This window comes from Notothenia rossii, assembly GCF_949606895.1.
Source record: "Notothenia rossii genome assembly, chromosome: 10".
Taxonomy (NCBI): Eukaryota; Metazoa; Chordata; class Actinopteri; order Perciformes; family Nototheniidae; genus Notothenia; species Notothenia rossii.
The window spans coordinates 12,802,384-12,815,158 of NC_136908.1; the positions used below are offsets into that span (position 1 = coordinate 12,802,384).

The 12,775-nt window shown below is 42.0% G+C and overlaps 1 protein-coding gene across 1 annotated transcript in view; it reads right to left on the minus strand.

Annotated features, from left to right (window-relative positions):
• gabbr2 (gamma-aminobutyric acid (GABA) B receptor, 2) overlaps positions 1–12,775 on the minus strand; it is a 166,655-nt gene that overhangs the window by 42,145 nt on the left and 111,735 nt on the right. The window contains 5 exon segments of the mRNA XM_079655037.1: positions 3,781–3,903; positions 7,317–7,424; positions 8,436–8,568; positions 8,842–8,992; positions 10,373–10,453. Of these exon segments, the coding sequence (XP_079511163.1) occupies positions 3,781–3,903; positions 7,317–7,424; positions 8,436–8,568; positions 8,842–8,992; positions 10,373–10,453 (596 nt within the window).

Below are 12,775 nucleotides of genomic sequence, written 5' to 3' on the forward strand. Positions count from 1 at the left end.
GCTGCTGAAACATCCACGGCCTTAACAAATGCTCAATTATTAACGTGACACAAAATGGATCTAATTGCTCACTGCAGCCCAACGTTTCCATCAGAATTCCTGCAACGTACCCCGGAGCAGTTGGAGTTATTGCTGTTCTAAGAAAGCTCTCTGGGAAAAAATACACTGATATGCACAACATTTCCCGAACTGCTGGGATTTATGGTCGGAACAGTGTAAAGTATCAGGGGGAGAAAGTGGAATTGCAATTAGAATGGTGGCCAAGTTGACTTTAATCTTATCAGCATTTTTATTGAATTCAGCGTATAAGGTTGTGTCTTATGTACAGTGCATATTGAAGTGCAGATCAGAGGCCGGGCTTAGTTTAAAGAGGTCTGGGACAGTGTCAAGGTCACAAGTCATTTCTGGTGAAGGCGTATCATCTGCATGGTGTAATTAAAATGATTCTCTGGGGTCACACCATTCTCATTTAAGGTTCTCAAAGACTTAACTCCCTACATGATCTCTGGCCTTTCTTTACTTTTATTTGGGAGGGCATTAAACCAGTCATGTTTGATAAAGAATTCCACAAGGATCTATTGTCAGTCTCTTCACAGTTTCATCTTCTTGTTAATGCTAATAAAGGATGCAAAGGGGATGCCCTAGTTTTGCTAATGGTAGCTCATTAAGTGTAGCTTGCTGGATTCAGAGCAGTGGGTTCACCCCCGGTGATGCAGAGTATCTACTTTGTCCATGGTTTCTGCTGGGTAATTATTGGCAATACAGCATGAGCAAGATACTTTAACACTCAATCTCAACTATATCCATTTAACTACTTACAATATTTGGAAGTATCCAACAGCACCACAGGGAATAGACTGTACCCTAGTGTGAGTACCCTAGTTGGTCGTGGTCCATAATAGCGAAACCCTCTTGTGTGAGGGTTCAAACAACACATCTGGAGGACTAGCAAGCACTGTGACAGTGACAGTTTAATAATACCACGTTGTCACACTGCGTACCCTTGGGTACAGCAGGTAGTTACAGCGCTGTGACCCCAAGGCCAACGTTATTCCCAGTGCTCCACAGTGGGAAAAGGACGGGGAGGGGGCGAGATTCCGACAATGACAGACAGACAGAAAGAGAAGAAGAAAAAAAACCCAGACAGGGAAGTCACAGGGGAAGAGAGGCCTAGCATGATGTGAGAGCTCACAGGAAACTTGGTAACTAATGGTCCTTCTCCTCGCGCCAATTACAGAGCTAGTCTCCCTAGCTGCTGGGCTCTATGGAGAGCATCCAACATGGCCCCATTCCTCACCCACTCAACCAATCCCCATTCCTAGTGAGCTTTCAGAATGGAAATAGCACAGATAGTGTTAAAACACAAGGGGTGTGTTGATGTGGGCATGTTGCTAGCGGATAGAAAATGAAATATGATCCAGTTTGTCGCCCTTGCTGTACCTCAGCAGCAGCCTCATTGAAATGAATGAGGTTTTGTTATTTAATACAGCGATAATGTCCAAAAAGTGGCCTAACTTTACAAAAAGTGTTTTCTCCATAAATTGCCTTATGTTGTTTATAACCATAATTAGTTCTACATTTTTTATTTCCCTTCTCTCAGCCTAACCCACTTTCCGTGTTTTTAGGATGCCATATGGTTTGTGGTCCCACCTGACAAGCCTGGAGCCCCAGAGGAGCCCCAGGCTGCCTCTCCTACAGCCGAGGCCCCAGGGTCCACTGCTGCTGGTGCAGGAAATCTGGCAGGCTGGGCAGGCATGTGGAGCCTCAGCCCAGGCGTGCAGATCCTCGACCCCTGGGGGACGCAGACTCCTACACTGAGTGGGTAATATATTCACAACTCTCCCCTGGCCGGGGGCTTAGAGTCTGAGAATACTCCACGAGGACCTGACTGCATACACTGACAACATTCACAAACGAATATGTTAAGCAAGGCTTTGCTACACCCTTTAGGCAGGCTTAAATATATAAGTGGCTATCATCACAAAGGAAATAAGGCTTTGTCTAGAGTTGTACAAATGTGCTAAGTATACCTTCAGAACACGCCATAAGGAGCACGAGAATGTAAATAAGTCTGGCAAGATATCATTAATCTCTTCACTAGTTTCTTCCTCAGACATCTCCCAAAGGAATCTTTTCATCAAGTACTAAGAGAAAAAATAACCTCAGAAAAGCTGACCTACTCACAGAACTCTCAGATGAGCACTATTTGTCACTTCATGGGGTACTCATTTAATTGAAAACACGTCAAACTCAAGAGACAGGTTTAGCCACCTTTCCATCTCCCGCAGGACAATGGCAACATCCAAGCAACAACATGAAAAACCATTCAACGCAATCAAAAGAAGTCTCCATAAGAATCCAACATCAGACTCTGCCATTCACTGCTGTGACACTTTCGTAACCTCTGGCTCAGTGGAATTAGACCAATGCAGTCGATTTCTGAGGACAGTTGTCTCTGGGAGCCAGTTAAGAGTTTACAGAAAGATGTATAGGGGACTTAAAAGATAACTCATTGGGGAAAATGTCTCCACTTGGCAGTATCCATAGTGTGAGGTCTTCAAAGACACACGATTTAATCTCGGCTGCAGTGGAATAATTGCTCCTGCTTGTCCGTTGTTAGAAGCTACAGTAAAGTAAACATAATCTCTCCATTAACATTGACATGTTTGTTAGCCCATAATGGGAAAAATGGAATATATAACCTATATAGGTTTGAAAGCAAAACCTACCCGAAGCCTCAACATGAAATTAGATAACACATTATTGTTGTCTCTTGAATTTTTTTGTTTCAACATATTCAGATACAGCTCAGTGTCACGCACGGATACATTGAAATACCAATTGTACAGTATCCCTTATACAGCTCTACTGTATAAGCCATTTTACCATTACAACCTAATGCGAGCACATCTTTTTGTGTAATTGTATAGATTGGGTAAGAAATGTGTTCCTCAGCCTCTTATGCTTAACCAGTGGAACACTGAACCATCTGTTTAACGGCATGAGCAGAGATTCTTAAAAACAAGACAAAAAAGAACACGTTCATAGCTGTTTATGCAGCTCAAAATCTTCCTGACTCAAGCATTTAGCCCTGTGTCTTAGTTTTAAGCTGTACAGAAAGACAGCGTTGAGTGAAACAGTGAAGCAATACTGCATAGTATTTAAAATCAAAGACATATGATTATAAATAATAACAAAAAAATCTGCCACTTTACTTAAAGTGATGAATCCTTTGGGAAAAATACATATGCAGTTGTGCCTTTCTAATTCAAACTCTGCATTCCCTTAATACCACTGGCGGTTATATGCTAATATGTCATGCCTAAAACACGTTTCACACATCATCAGCCACTAATGCCAGAAATACAGTATGTTCATTTTAGCCAATTGGGTGCACAGCTAGAATAATCCTCAAATAATCTACTCTAACCAATCACAGGAAAGCAGAGTTCATTTCTACTCCGCACCATGCCACCTCTCCAGCAAGGATAAAGTGATGCCAAGTGCCTCTTTTCCAACCGGTCCTGCCAAAGTCTGCCATCCAAGCTGGCAAATGTCCGGCCATGGGACGAGCGCAGGAGGCAGCGATGGCTCACATCCTGACCCAAAAATAGCAAGCACAACAAAGATGCTCATGATACAGCCCAAGGCGGACATTTTGTTTGCCTAAACTCCAAACACGCAGGCATCTCCCAGCTGGGGAAAATCATGTATCAACATAAACAAAACTGCAATCAAGCGCAAGTTTAGATGAGATGTGAAAAACAAATGCACACTGACCTCCAAGCTGTACTCCTCCACAGTCCTCTTAAGCGGGTCCACAATCTGCCAGCAAATGAGGATGCATAAGTCGATGAGCAGCATCCCGCCAACGATGATCAACAACTTCTGGTCCTTTATGATCTGGAGGGGAGGGGGGGGAGATAAGATGCTTGCATTAGCCCAACAACAAACACCTGCTTGTGTTAGTAATTGCATGTGTTTGTTGAGCCATTTCAAACTACATTTCTTATTGACCAGTGTAATTATGTGATTCTCATCCCATCTCAGGGCCCAGCGCCCTGCTGGTTTCATCCTAACATCTAATCAGGGACTGATTACAATGTGTTTATCTGCAATTAACCACCTACAAGGATGGGAAGGACCAGCCAAACTGAATGTCCAAAAAGACCAAAACCTGGTTCAGCATTGGATGATGAAGCTCTTAAACACAGTGTTACATGTTGGCCAAGGATTAAGAACCCCTGGTAAACATTCAACATGTCAAAAAACGATGGCAGAAAGCCAACGCTGTTTACCACTGAAGCTCCTCTTTTGTACCGTGAACTTTGGAGGGATGAAAGCCATGACCTGTTTGTGATCTTTATTTATAAAAGTGTTTGACTGTCTGGAACGGAAGATGAAAGCAAAGGTCAGGGAACACAGGCTGAGCTGTTTGGAGAGTATCACATAGCCCAGATGCAACACAGTGGTCTCACTCAGGATTCCATCCGCTGGTGGGCTCAGGATGAGATGCATAGGGGGGCTGTTTTTGATGTGGTGTCTTTTGATGGTGTTGACAAACACTGGCAGGGCAAGGCGAGAGACATTCCTGGTAGAAATGCTGCAATGTTTCCAAATAGTTTAGATGAGGATAGAAGCGGAGCAGGACAAATGGCTGCTTCAGGCCAATGACAAAAATATTCCACACCAAGATGGACACCAATATAAAAAATCCTGTTTATTTTGAAATACTTCTGATCAAGTCTGGCTGAAAATACTAATAATATAATTATATAATAATAATAACAAGTAAATAGTTGTAACTAAGACATGCAAGATGTGTGATATTTAAGGGATTAAAAACAAACACAAAAGCTTTAGAACACCATCTGCTCGACTCTGAAATGAAACGCTGCCAACTGAGTGTGCTAGACAAACTACCTAATGACTCTAAATTATATATAGTCTTATGAACTGTTTTATTTTCCTATGGGATATTAGCACTCATCATACCAGTTGGGTTTGAACAGTTTCATGTCTACTGATGACTTTGATCCATAAAATACCAAATGAGTGAAAAAAACGTTAAATGTGCACATGACCCTGACAGGACTGAGAAATAAAACATTAACATGAGTGTCTCTATTCCTGCCACTAAGCAAGATCCATCCAATCTCCATGAGGTGGGGTTCAAAGCTCTGATAGTATACCTTAAGTTATGGGTATAAGTTTCAGGGTCATGAATCCACGTTCAGGCTTAACTTCATGTATATTATCCTGTAAGTTATAGTAGTTGAGCAACAAAATAAAAAAGCTAATTGGTGTGTTTGTTTAGCTTTGACCTATGCCTGTCTCTGTGTGTGAACTCAGCAATATGTCACTAAGGAGTACTCAGCAAACGACAGAGATAGGCAGGCTGACAAATAGCTTCTGCAGAGGCCTGAGGGTAACGGTTCGGTTTTGAAAGTGCGTACGTTCGACTGTGTCTGTGGTGGGTTTGTATTCGTAGAGGGAGGACATTGATTGACAGCCCCCCCCCGATCAACACTGTCTTCGTCACTGAGCTCTTTAAGAAGTGAAGGAGTGCCGACCGCAGACCGCCGAGTGGAATCCTTATCGAACACAGCCCTGATTTACAATCTGAGATCTCCTAGTGCACAGGGAAAAGGTGGAGGGAAGGCCAGGGGAAGCAGTGAGGGATGCAGTTGCAGCATCTATGTTGGAAGAAAAATATGGCTAACACTTGTGCTCTTTCCCCCTCCCCTGACAGCAACTATCACTCTACTGAAGCCAAAGCACCTGCACTCCATCAGTGTGGAGGAAGTGTGATGCGTGTGTGTCCTGCAAACAGCCATGAACCAACAGAGAATGCATCTTGAGGTTTAAAGGCTGAAGTGTGCAGTAGGGTAAATACTGCTTCTGAAGAAACATTGGTTTTGTCTCTGTTAGCAAGGGGGAAAGGGAACTGAGCAGAGGTAATTGTGTAAATGAAGGATAAGGACTACGCTACTGCTGGGAGAAGCATAACTGTTATAAAGGCCAGGTCTAATGTGTCATTTTTTTTATTTGAAAAAAATGTATGATCTTGGGTCCCCCAGATTGCTGATTCGTCTTTACTCTTTGTCTTTTAACCTGTCATCTGGATTATTTGTACCTCCATATATCCTTTGCCCTCTTTTCCAACTTACTCTTTTTACTTGTTATAGTGTTCAACCTACTTTCTTTTGCCATTTGTGCCACATTGTTTGTCTTGTCCCTTGTTGTGCCCTGCTTTGCCTCCCTCCGTCTGTCTCCCCACCCTCCCTTCTGCCATTACTTCCCCGCATCCCTCCACCCCTCTTTCCTCCCTCTCTTCCTGCTCTCTCTCTCTCTCTCTCTCTCTGGCAGGCCACCCACACTTCCTCCAACATGCAAGAGGGTTAGAGAGAGAGAGAGAGGAAGAGAGATGAATAGACAGGGAGAGCTAGATCTATAAATATAAAAAGGCCAAGCACTGTTACAACAATCAGTAAGCTCGACACCCGTTTATATATAGGCCAGTGAAACAGATTCTGTCAGATGTTTAAAAAGCCATTTGTATTTCTGAATCAATTTTTTTTTTCACAGGGAAGATTCTAAAAGCAGGTGCCAGCGGCTGCCAGTCTTTCACAGCGTTTGTTAAAAGCACAAGTGTGAGTACAAGCACCCACACACCAGTGTTGGGCTTCCATAAGGCATGTGAAGCTTCCTAGATGAGACATGTCTACGTGTTATATGACCAAGTAATTATCCTTTCCAACAGATGAATAATTGAAGTATAAACGGTTCAGAAACAGATTTCTTCAGTATTAGCATGTATGTACCAGTAGTAGCATTAAACGTAGACAGCTTGTTTGGGGAGTAGCCCATTTCTCATGAAAGTACTAATATTTATGCCGTGTAATTTAAACAGTCAAATTTAATATAATCAAATCTTACGGCCCGTCCACACGGCGGCGTGCGTTGAAGCTTCCACGCTTCTCCCCATTCACTTTGAATGGGGTGACGTCACGCTTTGCCGAACTGCATTGTGGTTCCGTCGCTTCGCGTTGCTCGCTTCAAAAGTTGAGAAAAGTTCTACTTTTGAAGCTTCGACAGAGGCGTCAGCCAATTAAATCATATGCCAGTACAAGCTCTAGCCAATCAAACCGGGTGCTTGTGTGTCCGGGGCGGGAGATTCATGTGATTGGTTGTTGGTCGAGTTTCAGACACGCCCACCGGCAAGCTTCAACGCACGCCGCCGTGTGGGCGCTGCGTTACTGCTATAAATAACATTTCTCTGAGTTCATTATATAATATTATATATAATTCAATACCTTCTTCTTCATCTTCACATTCTTGAAAATGGCGTGCACCCTCCACGTCTTGGCAAACATGGCGCCAAAAGCTGTCGTGTATCCGACGATGAGGATCCATGTGCGCACCTATAAGAACAGCAGAAACACACATAATCATGGGATGTCTTAAAGTGTTGATCAAGGCTTAAAACTAAATCTCATCTGAGAGGTATTTGCATTTCTCTGAAGAAGTGAATTCAAAATAGCATTGTAAAGTGTTCTAAAAATAAGAAGCTGTCAGATTTATTTTTATTTTCCCGGTGTTGAGCTGTGGGAGAGCGTCCTGGACCAGCTGTCCCACTCCTGAGAGCATTTCATCTTAATGAGAAACAAAAAGTAGACCTTTTACTGCTTTAGCACAAGGGACACTGCTGACGTGTTTTCAAAGCTTAGAATTGGAAAAAAGTCTTTGAACTGCTAAAATAGCTACAGCATGTATACTGGGTGTGTTTGACTGCTGCATGTGTCCCTGTTTGTTTTTATGTGTGTGTGTGTGAGCCCCTTCTGCACCACACATACTTTAAACCCTTCACACATTTACACCTGGCTCTCTTCACCTGCCATTCTCTAAATAAATAATAAAGCCGAGCAGGGACAATTCTCTGGGTAAAGAAGACAGAAAAAAACAATTACACCATCTATTCTCAGGGAGACCAGCACGTATTGATTGGTGGTGAATGGATCAACCTCTGTGGTCCTCTGCAGCGCGTCTGAAGTGACACGCTCTGTATCGGCTCTGCAGCAAAGCTTCAGCCAGGTGGTGGCAGCTGGAGACGTGCCCTGCCTAACATTACGCTGGTGTGCATGTTTGTGTTACTCTCTGTGTGTGTGGGGGGAGTGGCATCTCAGTGGAAACCGCTTATCACTGTAATCAAAACTCTTTAATTAATCCAGCATCTACATAGTCACATAGTAATGCTACCTGGGAGGGAGACACTTAATGTGTCCCATATAGAGAGCGGGAGAGATTCAATCAGTTATCTCTTTGAGTTAGTCACATTTTATAATAGGATTCTCCACATTTCAGCTATTGTAATTACGGAGAGTCAACCCTAACTTCCTTATTTTATGTTTTAGTAAAGTGTTGGGCTAACTCACAGTGCAGAGGGTCTCAAACTCTTTGTCAGAGACGAAACCTCCATCCAGACCGAACAGGAAGATGGAGGCGTAGGAGAGCATTCCTCCGAGGATGATCAGGTTGTTCATGTAGGGACTGGACATCTTGATTAGTCTGGAAGAGAAGATTATATCAGAATAGATTAAAATATAATTTATCTGTGGATGAGAGAATGATAATGGGCCTGCAGACAGTTTAAGGTTAATCATCATTATTTCACTTTATTACCATTAAATCTCTCTTCTTTCTCTTTACCTCATTTACCTTATCGCTGGACTGTACTTTGATCTATTTCACCCTCACAAGCTAGCCTTCATCCTACCCCTCCCTCCATCCTCCTCCTCCTCCTCCTCACAAAGCCGTGCTCCATCAATGGCGAGTGCTCACCTGTGGTTGCGGTTCTTGATGTTGAAGAACAGGAAGGCCCCCGCCATGAGCATGCCCAGTATAGTGATGGTGGACAGGATGCTGTAGAGCGGCACGTTGATGTGGCGCCGCTGCAAACGCACAAACGTACGGTCCTTGGGAGGCTCCACGCCTAACAGGAAAGGAAGGGATTTTAAAAAGATGTTGTTAAAAGGCCATCTTCAAAAAATGTGTGAGTCTAAATCAGGGGTGTCCAAACTTTTTTCACCGAGGGCCACATACAGAAAAACATACGAAGGGCTGGGTCACTCGTATATTGCCTCATAAGTTCAGTTGGAAGACGGAAAAATCAATCCAATGTATGTCAATTATTCTTTACACTTGAAAAGAAACTGCCTAAATCACAGCTCTCCATGGTTTCATTAATTTTGTTAGCAGCTCATTCCTTAAAACAGAAGCTTCAGATTCCTTATAATAAGAGGAAATATGAAGGGTATGTTTCAAGGTTGTTATGTACATTTGTTATTGTGCTTTTTTCTTATCAACTTAGATTTCTTAGAACATGTTTTCAACTTGAATTGACTGAATTTAATTTTGAAAAGTGGGTTTATTAACACATGAATACTGTGTAATAAATTTGAACATATATATTTAAGAAGTACAATATAAGACAAGCAGATGTTTATTTTATTTAAGTCATTATACATTTTTTATTTGCTGAGGGCCGATTCAAAATGGTCCGCAGGCCGCATTTTGGACACCCCTGGTCTAAATCATCTCAAATGTTTCATGGTATATCATCATGTCTACAATTCCAGAGTATTAGTACAAAAGTGGTTTTCTAGATATGTTTCCATTTAGGTTACTCCCTTCGTACATAATTGTTTCTCTTCAACCACAAAAAAGTGTCAACGGAGCAGACCTCCAGCTCTTTGAGACCAATTTCCTGGTCCTCGGTTTCCCCCCGTTGAGTGCATGTATCTCAATGCACCACAGTCAAGTTATTGCGGTTAGACACTGCACTTTCTTATCTTTTGCTCTATTTTTCTCCCACCAGTGTGCCGATCGATCGCACTGGCATCATCTTACACAGCTCCACTTACTGTGGTCAGGGAAGTGGAAACAAGCGTCTCAGATGTTACTGTCCTAGTGTTTCTTTATGTGGACGAGAAGATGGAGAAGTAGGAGAGTGGTGAGGGGAGGGGGGGGCGGGGGGCAATAGCCAGGGGGATCGAACAAATTATAAAGTATGTCAACACAAGCAAACGCGGGATGGCTGAAAAATGGACGAGTAAATAATTTAGCTGGCGGATGAAAGTTGAGAGTGAAGGAGAGACTGAGTGGTGGTCGTGTCGGAGTGTGTCTGAGTGTGTTTGCTGGAGGGAGCAGGTGAAGGACAGATGAGAGAGCCGAGGTGGTAAGTGATGGGCCTTTAACATATATATAAACACACGTTAGATGCATCAGGACACAGTTTTCTTCTTCAGTGAGTTTTCCGTCCCTGAGTCACACACAAAAGCGTAAACACACAGATATTCAGCCTTCTTCATACCTTGGAACCTTATAGAGTTGTTGATGAGGTCAAGCACATCAGCAATGGCGTTGTATTCTCCCACCTTCACCTCCCTGCCCTCTGTAACAAAAACAAACACGCATTAGAATAAACACGTGTTTTTAAACCGTGCAAACTGCTTCTCTTTTATGCTTTTGACTGGTATTATGCATTCAAAGCCATTACAACTGCCTTTGAAGTCATCCATGTTAAGCCATCAGAGGCAGAGTAGGGTGGGTCATGATTTGCCATAGTAGCAGAGTCTGTATTTCTGGAGAACATTTATTTGGAACATGATGTTTGATATATTGAAATATATATTTTAGATGTTTCCCTTATTACCACATGAGTTATGAAATGTTCCAGGTGGCCTGTTTAATATTGCAACGATAATGCTAAAACATTGTTCACTTATACAAAGAGCTACGGCTGAACGATATATCGTGTCATGGCGATAACCGCGATATGCGCATGCGCGATATTCACATCGCAGGGACGTGTGATTTTATTACTTTTTTGTATTAATCTTTTCTTTTTTTTTTTCCTTTTTTTTAGGATGTTGTCGATATTAAGTAGGTAAATTAACTCAAACACGTCATGTTACAATTATTTTTCTGCTTGCTAGAAAGGAAAACGTGCGCGGCTCTCATGTCAGGGGTACTTGAGTGAGTGACATGCAGGCTCTGCATGCACAGCAAACCACCAATCACAATCATTCTTGATCAGATCACAGCAGGCCCCGCCTCGCATGTTTGCAGACCATCAAAACACCGGTAAAAAATTTGCGAGGCACAGGAGGACAATACCGGCGAGAATGAAGATTTATTTCCAAAAAGAAAAGCAACATCTGCCATCTGGAACTATTTTGGATACAAAAAGGTTCTTCTCTTCTTCATTCACAGATGAACCCACTTATTTGAGGGTAAGCAACATGCATTATCATGACATGTTGGATCATGAGTCATGACTTAAGGTATGATGAGTCTACCAGTTAAGATCCAGACGACTGTGACTAAAATCCTTCATCCAGTTAAATATAGTTTTAAAAAAAACGCAATATATATCACCGGGGAAGAAAATATCGCAATGTCAGTTTTTTTCAATATCGTGCAGCCCTACAACGAGCAGTTCATCAAATGGCTTTAAATGAACAAGTGAATCTTATTCAAACTCATATTGGACACACAGTAAAGAATGGACCCTTTAAGCAGAACAGTCTGGCACTTTCTTCAAATAAAGCTTCAAATATCAGGCACATATTCCAAAACCCATTAGTAATATAACAAATTATCCCTAACATAGAATTTTAATGCACTCAGCTAGATTATTTTTTTTTGTAGCTTGAAGATAAAGCTTATTATGGAAGGGAAATGGTATTGCTGTTTTTTTACAGCCTTAATAATCAGTTTATTTTACCTCAAGGACATCTTAAGGACAATAAAGACTTGAAATCATAGAAAAACAAGCCAACAGATAAAGACATTGGAAAAAGTCAATTGAGCAAGGGTAAACTGGAATTGCACACTATGAAAAAAATGTCCAACTCGTATAGAAGGAAACAATGCATACATGCAATCAGAAGTCTGTATTGATTTTGCAATATGTATTGACTTTAGCGTGTTTCAGATACAGTCGTGGGATTTTACTCTGTAGTACTCAACGCACAAATCTATCTCTGCTCCTCTGTGTTATCACGGTTACAGGTCCATTGAACTCCTCAGCAGCATTGTCCTTGATGAGGAAAATGACAGATAACATCAGCTATTGCAGCATCACAGGGCACCGCTTCCCCCTCTCTGTGAATCACTTCAATTCTTGCATCGAAGCATCAGCAAATGTTGGACAGGCTTTACTGTATGTGACAATTGCAGATCTGTAGATTTAATGTGCATACACAATCAGGTGTTTTAAACTTCTCAGTGCTGAGCGAGGATCAATAACCATGTTTCCCTTGACCACGTCCTTTGTTAGGAACTAAGCAGCAGAAGGGATTGTATTTCAGCACTCCTCCTTCGAGAGGCTAAAATACTGTTCTGGCACTCTATCCCCACAGGGACTATCGATGGCTGCCGGCCTGCTAAACTCAACCTTTAGCTCTGCCCTTGCAAAGACATTTCATGACTTTTAGACACATTCAATATCTGTAAAGTAACTGGAACTGCATATGGGACAATTTATAATTTCCTAACATGGCATTCTCATGACTAAAGGATTTAAGAATAAGGTTAGCTGCATTCTATGTTTTTATTTTACTGCCAGCAGATCTTGTAAAAGGATCAAAATCCTCCCAAATGGATACACTACGTATTCTTGTTGAAGTGTTGTTTGTCAAAATGTACAATGAACGATTTTAGAAAACATGTTTTTCTGAATATATATTTTTGTGAACCGTGTTTAAAGATC